Source organism: Peromyscus californicus, unplaced genomic scaffold (genome assembly GCF_007827085.1).
Source record: "Peromyscus californicus insignis strain IS unplaced genomic scaffold, ASM782708v3 Scaffold_4__1_contigs__length_199733344, whole genome shotgun sequence".
NCBI classification, from domain to species: Eukaryota; Metazoa; Chordata; class Mammalia; order Rodentia; family Cricetidae; genus Peromyscus; species Peromyscus californicus.
In genome coordinates, this window is record NW_026294562.1 from 89,088,112 (window position 1) to 89,100,549 (window position 12,438).

Here is a 12,438-nt window from a genome sequence, read left to right on the forward strand (position 1 = left end):
AAAAGCCTAGGATGGGAGAGAACTATAACAATATCAGGGTGAATACAGAGCTATCACTAAAACCCTAAAGATACCTGTATAAAAGTATCATCCGTATTAATTGATGTCACATAGTATATGTCTAGATGATGGTCACATGGCTTTTTTTGAATTAAATTCCCTAATATCTAATTAAAATTCAATTATTTAGTCATACTAGACACATTCCAAATGTTCAATACTCACATGTAGCTAGGGGCTACAATTTAGACAGTGCAGATATAAAATACCTGTTTCTACATAAATTTATTTTGTATAGCACAGATCTAGAGACTTGTATTAGAAAACAGTGATGGTTGCTGATGTTTTACATATTCCTGACTGTCTTAAAGTTTCACTGATTTAATTAAATAACACAACCAAATTGTCTTGGGGAGGAAAGGGTTTATTTCAACTTACAACTCTCAGGACACACTCCATCACTGATGGAAGTCAGGGCAGGAATTCAAGGCAGGAGCCTGGAGGCAGAGGCCATGGGGGTGCTGCTTAATGGCTTGCTCAGCCTGCTTTCTTATAAAATCCAGAACCACGAAGTAGCCCAGGGGTGGTACCATCTACAATGAGCTGGGCCCTCTCACACTGATCACTAATCAAGACAATGCCTCATCAACCTGCCTAAGATGTCTAATAGAGGCATTTTCTCAACTCAGGTTCCTCTTCCCAGATGGCCCTGGCTTCTGTCAAGTTTATATAAAACTAGCCAACACACCATTTTATCCCAACTATGTGTAAAGTACATTTGAAAACTTATTACTGAGAAACTCCAGCTTCTGCATACAAGAAAAATTATATTTAGTCTTTAGAGTATATATCTCTTTAAAGGAGTGACACACAGAGCACCAATAACTGTTTTGGTCAAATTTCTAAATCTCTGATGAAAAATATGAGTTTCTTTAAGTTCACTGAATCTAGAATCTACCTATATCATGAACACTTCTTAACTGAGATTTCTCTAAATTATATTTCTATTTTTAAAATGACTTGAATATGTCAAACATTTTTAACTGAAAATATATTGCTGTAATGCAAATGTAAAGAGTAAAACAAAAACCTGTCATTTTTGTTTTTTTTAAACATTTTTTAATTTTATTTATTTATATTTTATGTAAGAGTGCTACGCATGTATACCTGCATGCCAGAAGAGGGCATCAGATCCTATTATAGATGGTTGTAAGCCTCAATGTGGTTGCTGGGAATTGAACTCAGGACCTCTGGAAGAGCAGCCAGTGCTCTTAACAGCTGAGCCATTTCTCCAGCCCCCTGTTCTTGCTTTTTAAACCCACCATATTTCCAAAATTATGATTCCTTCCTATGGCAAAGAAATCTACCTTTAGTTTATTTCCTATTTCCCATTTCCCCACATCATACTTCCATTTTTTTAAAAAACAAAAAACTATCATGTCTAAGTTTAAGACAAAATTTTTACTGTTTCTCATTTTTCTGTACTATAAATTATTCACAATTCAATCTACTGTTCTATACATTAAAGTTTTATGAGAAAGAAATTGCTTGATCTAATATTACAAAATTCAAATTAATAAACCACAAAACAATGTGGAAATCTGCATGTATTTCCCATATAAATCTTAACATAGGTTTTAACATATGAACCTATGATTCAATCCTGCCATCTACTGTTTCAAATGTGTAACTGTACACAGCTCAAAGTAAACAAAGTTTAGCTTGACACCTGCTCAGTAGGTAGTGAGACAGTAGTTTAACATGGAATTTCCATTCATTACAATTCTACTAACCCAGGTAACTGACTGAAAAGAAGTTTCTACCCACACAAGAGATCTGTATCTTTAATGGCTTTCAAAAGATGAAGTATTAAATTTTTTGTTATAGGTAAAATGGTATTTATTAATATTCATAAATTTTTAGTTCCTGTATTTTCCCAGCCTCATTTAACTGTGACTTCTGATTTGGCAGTGTTTAGTTTCAAGCCAGTTCTCAAGAGAGTATATAATATGACAACGTCTCAGCTTACATAGGAACAGGTTTGGAACATTCTTGCTACCTTACACTAGCAACTGTAGTAAGTCTGAAGAATATTCTTTTTTTCCAAGTCAGTAACTATAGAATCACCTACCACGGCACCCTACACAATGAATTGGTGGCTGCCTCCATAAATTTGAATGCTGCCCCAAGCGTAATAGTAGAAACCTAGCCTAGCATATGGCAGAGCTCTAGGTTTGAACCTCTACAGAAGAGGCAGAAAGGATCCAGAAACATAACATGCTAAACTGATTTTAGTATCCCTAAGCAAGTGTTTCTCAACATGTGGGTCACAACCTCTTTATGGATTAGAATGACCCTTTCACAGGGGTCGTCTAAGACCATCAGAAAACACAGATACTTACGTTACGATTCATAACAGTAGCAAAATTACATTTATGAAGTAGCAATGAAAATAATTTTACGGTTGGAGGTTGCCACAACATGAGGAACTGTATTAAAGGTCACAGCATTAGGAAGGTTGAGAACCACTAAGCACTGACATGTTTTTTAAGGTTCCAGCATTCTCTGTACCCCAACTGACCTAAGTTTTGAGAGAGTGTTGCCTTCTTTTTAAGAATCAGTTTCTTGATTGTAACTATTATTGCTAAGGTGAGTTACGTACGCTTAGAAAAACAAGGGGTAACCCAAAACTGTCTGTTCTCACCATGCATCTGATGTCATGCCCCACCGCTGAAAATTTCATAGAAGGACAGAAAAGGGAGTAATCCTATTCCAAAGAAAATTCCAACCATTCCTGGAATTCCCTGATTTTTCCTCTTTGGAACAATACCTTAGCAATACTTTCCTTCAGTAAAGCTTGCCTATCAAGCTAACTAAAATTCCACAGGGCTAATCTCTCTTTAGAAGTCTGAATTCATCCCTTGAGTAGTATTTCTTTGCCTTATAATTAACTTTGAATCCTTACTTTATCTCATCTTTCTATTTTTTTCTTTGACAGAGACAAGAACTGAAACACTAGCTTGAAGTCTCAATACAGTTTCTACCTTTAGGACGTTCTCAAGTGTTACCAACTTTAAGAATTTCTACCTATGTTGTCCTAAAAATACTGCAACAATACTTTCTTGATTTTAAAATGTTTTCAAATGTTATTTGTCAAAAGAAAATGGATGCTTTAGATTTCAAAGGCTCTCAGAATTTACCTTGGAACACCTAGTTCTTGGTGAGGTCTTCTGCCACTGCTGCGGTCCCACCTGGAATAGTGCTCACTAGCCAGCAATGCTGATGCTCCTGAGCTCCTCCTCAGCTGTGCAGTTGAGAAACTGGTTCTACTACTCAGTCCCTGTCAAATAATTTCAAAACGGCTAAATTATCATCCTTTAACATGCTATATTTAAGGACACATATAATATGTACAGGTAAAACAAAATTTCATTCTAAAAATCTTCCAACATTTCACTTCTACTTCCAAATTCCACTTTCCATATTGTTGTTCTTTTTTTTTTCTTAATAAAAAAGCTCCTGAACTCTTATGACTTAAACTATACTTTTTAATTTTGAGATTTTACTCATAGTTTCAAGAGAAAGAAAACATGGGAGCTGTAAAATAGGTATGGAAGATTGATACTAAAAATCTGCTTCAAAGGACAGAGTTAGGCCCAGGACGACTATCCTTTTTATATTTTCAGCAAAAGGTATCTCAAGTACAGGACAGCTAATGTGGAAAAGCTTCGGGGTTCTTGGTTACTTTTTAAATTAATGATTAAGTACAGAACATCTTAAACATTATTTCACTGTAATTTTTGAGTAAATTCTCAATTGATCTAAATGTTCAATTAAAGTAAATAATACTGTTCTTAAACCATTGTAAATAACCATGTCCCTGAGATACACCTAATATAATGTCTATTTTATGAATTTTCCTCTCTAGCAGACACTTCAACAATATCAGAAATCTCAATAGTATATGTAAGTTTTCGCAAGGATGCTGATTTTGTAAAGGTCCATGGTAAGTCAGGTATACAGTGACAACATTCTACATATAACCCTTGCTTACTCTGACTTAAGTTCATATAATGTTTCTTAGCTCTTAACATATGTATAAAATATTCTATTAAATGATCTGTCCGTATTCCCTTTTGGTGACTAAATTTTTCACCAATTCTGTGGCTCTTTTCTGAAGCAAATTAAGGCTTTGTGTTTATATGCTTTTCCAAAATCAGAGACAAATTAGATATGAAATTCTATTGAGTTTAAAAAACACAAAGAAAAGGCAAGATTGTTACTTCCTGGTTCTTACATGACTTACAGCAGCACATTCTAACACCCTAAATTACTGTAATTAACTACAATGCTTAGGAAATGAGCTATTTTAGAGATTCTGCTTAATTAATATCATGTTTAAAATGTAAAATGTACAAGAAAACTTTTCTACACACTCAATATAGCAGCATAATAATGATTTCAATGGTGCTTTTCTGATTAGAATAGTCTGTTTCCCTTTTCAGAGTTTTGGGGCAAAGTCTTGGTATGTAGCCTAGTCCCTTGACTTCCATCTCCAAGTACTGTACTTACAGAAGGGTGCCACTACATCCTGCTAATGGTTACAGCTTCAAAGAATTACTGTCTTTAAAAATCACTATCTTGCCGGGCGGTGGTGGCGCACGCCTTTAATCCCAGCACTCGGGAGGCAGAGGCAGGCGGATCTCTGTGAGTTCGAGGTCAGCCTGGGCTACCAAGTGAGTTCCAGGAAAGGCGCAAAGCTACACAGAGAAACCCTGTCTCGAAAAACAAAAAACAAAAAACAAAAAAAAAAAAAAAAAAAAAAAAAAAAAAAAAACAAAAATCACTATCTTAGATCAATAAATGTCAGTGGGAAATGAAAAAGAACAACATTGGGTGAAAACTCAAGAATATTTTAGAATCATGTCATTAATTACTGACTCTCATCACTTTTGGTGCTTGTGATTATGTGGTATACTAAAAAAGTCACACGAGTCAGTATCATTGTTAAGTGAGCTCTAATGGGTTACAGGCACTATTTGCTAAACTTTTTAAAAGTAAAAGCATCAATTAACTAACTATGACCCAGATGATCAATAGTTTTCAAGTCCCTAACTATCCTTGCATAATTTTTCAACATTTCTAAACCCTAATGTTAAGATCTGATAATATGAAATAAACTGATCAAAGGTCCTTAAAATTTCTGTATTTTCCTTTTCTAGGTATAACTGTATAACTAGCGCAATTTGACAAAATTAACTTATTTGAATTTTACCTTTTCTTGGTTAGTTCTTAGCTATAGAAGCAGCTGAACTACTATAATCCTTAAAATATTTCTAGTTTTTATTTATTTATTTTGTTGTTGTTGTTTGTTTTGTTTTTCAAGACAGGGTTTCTCTGTGTAGTTTTGGTGCTGGTCCTGGATCTCGCTCTGTAGACCAAGCTGGCCTTGAACTCACAGAGATCCGCCTGCCTCTACCTCCCGAGTGCTGGGATTAAAGGCATGAGCCACCATCACCCGGCAAAGTATTTCTAGTTTTAAAGATTTATTATTTTAGCTATTAGTAAAACTGTCACAATACAGTGACAGATAACAGCACTATAACAAGCATAATAAATACCAAGTTAGTATATGCCGCATGTATTATTAGTGTCTAAAGTAAATCTTATTTATTTTAAATAAAAATAATTTTTTTATTCCAAAAAAGTAATTCCATATCTAATTGTGGAAAAACCAGTGTCCACTGAGCTATAAAAAAAAAAAAAAATGCAGTGAGTAAAGGGAGGCAAGGTTTTAAATCTGTAAAAAATCATTAAGTAATAATAATATATTATTATAATGGTCATTTGTTCTTGGTTCAACAAGTGTAATTCCTCGACTCTATAAAAGAAAAAAGATTAATGACATGATCTACTAGTTATATAAGCCTGGAACTAAGTTCCTTGGTACTTTCTACTTCTTATTACAATGATACCACCTAGTTCTTAGCATATAAATTGTAACCGCTAAGTACAGCAGTACTATTTAAGGTAAAAACTGCTAGAGGCATAACATTTACACATCATATATAAGTCCCTTGGTTCAATCCCCAGCACTGAGATGTAATTAATGAAAAATGAGTAGAGAATTACTTTCATTTGTAATTCTCTGTAAAGCCACAGGCAGCATGATATAATATAAAAGAAGCCGATCCTTGGAAAGGAAATTGTGTATTATAAGATATTTAGAAGAATGTTTTTAATGAAAACAAATCATTAAATGAGATAAATAAAGCTGGATGATTACTGTATTTTAACCTTGTGAAGTTTTCGATCTCCTTTATCTACTGGATCTTCTACTTCAGAGCAGGGATAAAATCCAGGAAATGGTGTGAGAGGATTAATCTTTGGCCTACAGGAACCTGAGAAAGCACCCATCAAGCTACTGATACTCCGCAGAGAAGAAATGACTTGTGGAGGAAGGCTTGGGTCAATCAGAAGATCTGACACCATATTGCGAGCTTCATTTAGCACTGAAAGATCAATTCCATTTCCACTTCCAGAATTCTAGAAAACAAAAAGGAAAATTATGTATTTGATACACAGAAAGTTTAACATTAAAAAAATACTCCGATTTAAACTAAGGTGAATCTTACAATACTTAAATAATATAATCCTATTAATTACAAAATTTTAATCACATAGAACTGGCACGAATAATATAAGAAATAATAGAATTCCAATTTGGAGTGTGTGTGTGTGTGTGTGTGTGTGTGTGTGTGTGTGTGTGTGTATGTGTGTGTGTGTAACAGATACTGTAAGCTTTAGCCTTTCCTTTTTTTTCTATTTTATTTATTATCTGGTTTTATTTTTGTTAGCCTATTTCATGATAAATGGCATTTATTATCTTATAACTTGCATACAACTAAATATGTGTTTATTTTGAAGTTTACAATCCTATCACTTCAATATTTTATAGATGACTTCCTTTCCTTCATGGCAAAACTTATAAGCATGAAAGCCATTTTTTCATAACCTTACTTAAGGAGCGTCTAGCATTACAACAGAGCCATGCTTCTCGGGTTTGAAGTCTAGACTTTAAACCTAACTGTGACCTTAAACAAGCTATTTAACATTTGGATGTTTTAGCTTCTTTAATGTAAAAAAGAAGATAACATCTACCTCTTAGGCTGATATGAAAATAAATCTGATAAATACATGTAGAACATATAAAACAAGAATAATGCATATACTTAAAAGAGTATCAGTATTATTAAGAAAAATGTAGACAAAAGTACAGAAAAATGGTGTAAAAGGATTCAAAGGAACAAGTGGTAAGTTTGAGCCGAACAATGAAGACAAAATGTATGAATGGCATAATTGAAGCTAGAACCTAAAACTCTGGTAGAATTCTATTTACAATTGTTGAGAACATTATATCTCAAGTTATTTGTCAATGGAGGGTCATGTAGACTTTGAGTTTCATAAAAAGAAAGGACAAAATACGAGGAAAAAGAAGAGAGAACAAAGGGTGATAGGAGCTAATGCAAGGATTATTTAGAGGATAGTCAGTGTTCACTTAGAAGGCAATGTATGTCAAAAACCGACAGAAGTCTAGAAAACAAGTATTTGGTGCAGTGTCCAGCAAACACAAAGTGCAGAAGCAGAAGTCAGCCTGGCCTGCCTGAGGCAGAACACCAGGGCAATTGGAAGAAAATTAACGATAGAGGAGGGAGTCTGTGAGTCAAGAGCCAAAAAGCAGAAAGGAACTTACTAAGGTGAATAAATTCTTTTAAGTCTATGACAAGGTCTTGCTCTTTAATTCTGGGTGAGATAGAGAAGTAGTGAGCAAGGCAGCAACATGATTCAACACAGCAGTAAGTTGAATATTCAAATAATTTACAACTTTTAACACTCAACATGATTCCATTCCTCATTGTTTTAATATATTAAGTAAAATTCTTGCGTTTTTATAGAAAGCTAACAATTGTTTCTGTATCTTAAATGTTCTGCATCTTAAATGAGAGACAGGCAGATAGAGAGAAAGAAAGACAAAGAGAGAGGGAGAAGAAAGCAAGGAGAACTTGCCACTGAGGCACTGGCAGTGGCTGCATGGCCCTTAAATACTAAAAGATTTAGTCTATGATCATTCTTATACTACAATTTTAGAGATGCTTAATAGTTACTGTTAGTGAAATTAACTTGAGCTCACATCTTTATTTAGTTCTACTATGTAGCAGCTAGTATTTCAACTAGTTCTCTGAGGAAATTGATATTACTCTCAAATTAACTTTCAATAACGGACTCTAGTTGGATCACGAGCATATTACAGAGCAGGCAATTCCAGGTTTTTCATTGATAGCCGTGGGGGGGTGGGGGGGTGGGAGCGGTGTAGATTAGGCACCATGGACAGCTGCAGAACTCTGTTTCCATGGCTTCTTCTATTACAAGACAGGAAGAAACATGTTCACTGCTTCAGAGCTCTAACCCATGTGTTGTCTTATTGTTCCATTATTTATTTCCAGTAGCTTTGCTATATGCTATGTTTGCTTTGAATGACTAATTTTAAAAGTTAATTTTGTCAGAAGTTGGCCATCCTGCCATTACATCCCATTCTTGTCAGTCTGGTTTGAGAGACTTTCATTGTCTGCTCAATCTATACACACCCATGTCCACTGTCAACAGGTGGGACAGCTGTCTATGACTCCTTGTGGACCTGAAGAGAATTTCTTGTGAAGCTGAATGCAAGTGCACTGTCATTCGTAGTGTTTATAAAACAACAGGAACCTTCACTTTTGCTACTTTGATATAGCTTTGGGCTATCGATCATGTTACAACATTGAAATACATCGATTTATTAAATACTTTTATAAGAAAGAGAGAGACTAGTTGGCATCAGACCAACTCTGGCCTAAAACTAGAAAATCTGAATTAAATACTATAGCATACACTCAAGCAACACAGGGCATGAAAGGTCAAGGACTCATAGTTAAGAGAGAAGATAGACCCAGCACTCGGGAGGCAGAGCCAGGCGGATCTCTGTGAGTTCGAGGCCAGCCTGGACTACCAAGTGAGTTCCAGGAAAGGCGCAAAGCTACACAGAGAAACCCTGTCTCGAAAAACCAAAAAAAAAAAAAAAAAAAAAAAAAAAAGAGAAGATAGAAATGAACTCAAAGGAAGTAGAAGTGTCTTCTCTTCCAGTCTCTTTGGACTGGGCAGCAGGAGCAAGATGGGAAAGAAACATCATCCTTCGGAAAGCAATGCAATAAGATACACACATTGTGCTGCCACTGTGGCTCTAAGGCCTGCCACCTTCAGAAGTAGACCTGTGGCAAATGTGGCTACCCTGCTAAGTACAAGAGAAAGTGTAACTGGAGTTATACCTTGCCAAGGCTAAGAGACAAAACACTACTGGGACTGGGCAGATGAGGTACCTAAAAATTATATACTGAAGATTCAGACATAAATTCTGTGAAGGAACACCTAAACCCAAGAGGGCAGCTGTTGCAGCATCCAGCTCATCTTGAGGATTTCAATCAGTCAAAATAAATGTTCTGATTTCAAAAAAGAAAGACAGAGACAGAAAGAGAGGCAGAGAGAGAGACAGAGACAGAGACACACAGAGAGACAGAGACAGACAGACACACGGGAGGGAGGGAAAAAAGAGGGAGGGAGGGAGGGAAGAAAGAGAAAGAGGAAGGAAGGAAGGAAGGAGGGAAGGAAAGAAAGAAAAAACTGCTTTTCTACTGAAGGAATTTGCTCATTTAGAAACAGTGGCAAAAGATGGAGAAGCAAAGCAGAAATTCTCAAAAAAATTTCTATTTTGGTAGAGCTTTCAAATTAGAATTGGGTCAATTGTATGTCTCAATTTAAAAAAAAATAAATAAAAAGTATCTTGGGCCAGTAAAATAGCTTAGTGAGTGAAATATACTTGCCACCAAAACCTGAAGGCCTAAATCCAATCCCTGGACTCCTCGTGTTGGAAGGAAAGCACCAACTCTCTGACATCCACATGCCTCTCCCAACCCAAATAAATAAACGTAATACAAAATTTAAGGGATCTTAAATGACACATATATAAAAAGCCAAACTTACTCAAACTAAGAAATTAATTGAATGTACTACTGATCTAAAGGTGGAAAGTTAAACAACAAAGCATCTAGAAGGTAGCATGGAAGAAAATCTTAATGATTCTTGAGAGTTCTTAAGTAAACATATAATTCACACACACACACACACACACACACACACACATATGAAATATACATCCATGGACATGTACATATATGTTCATGTCCAGAATACATAAAGACCTCCTACTGACTGCTAAATGAAAGATGAAAAACTTACAAAACTTTTGACCAGTGGATATCTAGGTGACCAACTAACATAAGAAACAGCCCTCAATCTGATGAGTTATCAATAAGAGCATTTTATACAGTTACTGGGGTTTTTTTACTAAATGTTTAGAGGAATGCAAAGCTACTAGAACACTCATACACTGGTTGTTGAGTAAAATGAACAAACTCTGGGAAATTATCTGACACTATTAGCTGAAAGTGAACATATATATAGTTAGCAATTCACTCCAAGTTACATACCCAACAAAAAGACTGTTCCAGCAATATCACTTGCAATAGTAAAAAACAAAACAAAACAAAACAAAAAACCAAAACCAAAAAACAAGCATAAAACAAAAATGGAGCACAATACAATACATTGTAATATATTAATTCAGTGGAACAAATGGAAAATAAACTGGTTACTGCTATATCCAGTACTAATTTATCTCACAGCGAACTTAATAGAAAAAGTACAATGTTTCTATCTTTAAAAGAATAAAAAAGCTAGGGTGAAACAGCAGAATTTAGGACTGACATAACCCCAGAGGAAAGCTGAATAGCTAGGAAAAGGGCCTAGAAGGGATAGGGAATGTTAATTCTTCAGTGTGAGAAAATACCTCAAGTTATTCATTTATGAGCTGTGTACTTTTATAGATGAATGCTATACTTTGATAAGGGCTGTTAGAAAGAAAGAGGAAAAAGCAAAAAAAAAAAAAAAAAAAAAAACGGTAGAGATGCCTAATATATAGTAGCCTGTCAGGCAAGCCCATGGTTCTGACTATTTATGCTTATTTATCTTTAGATGTTGCCACTAATTTAGATCCTCTTTTAACTGGAAACTGAGGATCTCTGTGAATATGAATGATGATAATGTCTATTATGTAACTAGTCAAGGAGGTATCCCATTTCAAGTCAGATGTGCCTACTCCTTGGTTTCACCTGATTACTGTGGTGGCATAATTTTGCTTACCAAGGTCCAGAGGTCACTTTCATCCTAGGGGCTATTGTGGCTATTGTACACACTGTTTGAAAATAAAAATCAGGGGGCTGGAGTGATGATTCAGCAGTTAAAAGCACTTGCTCTTCCAGAGGACCTGGCTTCAGTTTCTAGTACCCACAGGTGGCTCACAACCATCTGTAACTCCAGACACCCTCTTCTTGCCTTTGGGAGCACTGCATCCACAGACATACCTACAGCCACAATGCAAAAAATAATAAAATAAACTAGAAACATTTCAATACAAAATAAAAGACAGCCACTCAAAGTGGCATTCATTTTTTTTTAAAAAAGTTGGTGTTGAGACAACTAGTAAAATAAAGCTAAGAGAATGATAAAATTCCTGTAACATATATACTTAAGGTTTCTCTATTATTGTGAAATAATATATTGTGAAAAAATATATTTCAAAATGTCACATGAAATAATCAGTTCTATAGAATAGACTATACATGTGCACATTTATAATTCAAAAATACCTACTAAAATAAAATTAGCAGCTATAACAATATATAACATACAATTCATAGTGTTCTCGAATTATTTTTCTTTCTCCTTACACTTCTATTTTCATTTTTCTGTTACTGATATATAATGCTTAAGTGATCAAAAATGATCTTAAATTACTCCATTTTCATTTAACATGCATATATAAAGTGTGAAAATAAGAAAAAATGACTAGAGTCAGGACAGGGGTTTTCGGGGGATACAGTGGTGTAAGTGAGGCTCTGAGGTTGTAGTGCTGCCTCTCTCTTCACAAGGGTACTAGTTACACAGAAGGCTTAGCATGTGAAAACCAGAGTTGTGCAGTTTTCTGTACATATGGTAAAAATCAATAAGAAATATTTCAGAAAATCAAAGTAGAGCATTTTGCTTCCCTATAAAATTTTTTTTGCCAATTGATTTAGTCTTTCATACATGGCCTAAAATCTGTTTCTCTCCTTCTGTACATCAGTGTCCCATACCAAAAAAAGGGGGGAAACCCTCATCTTTAATATAAAGATAATAGTTTATTTTGAGCCATGATTATATTAGAAGTACTTTTAAAACAAGTACTTCTTTATTTTTCATTTATATTTAATAAACTTTTACAAATCTAATTCCATGAAAATTCTGGTT

At 34.8% G+C, this 12,438-nt stretch overlaps 1 protein-coding gene and 1 pseudogene across 2 annotated transcripts in view; one reads left to right on the forward strand and one right to left on the reverse strand.

Annotated features, from left to right (window-relative positions):
- Nucleotides 1-12,438, reverse strand: part of Pde3b (phosphodiesterase 3B) — a 141,631-nt gene that overhangs the window by 44,223 nt on the left and 84,970 nt on the right. For both annotated transcript variants that reach the window (XM_052714500.1, XM_052714501.1), the window contains exons 3-4: nucleotides 6,298-6,546; nucleotides 3,201-3,340 (exon numbers count right to left, since the gene is read on the reverse strand). In XM_052714500.1, the coding sequence (XP_052570460.1) occupies nucleotides 3,201-3,340; nucleotides 6,298-6,546 (389 nt within the window). The remainder of the gene's footprint in view (nucleotides 1-3,200; nucleotides 3,341-6,297; nucleotides 6,547-12,438) is intronic.
- On the forward strand, nucleotides 7,569-9,576 carry LOC128094572 (60S ribosomal protein L37-like; annotated as a pseudogene).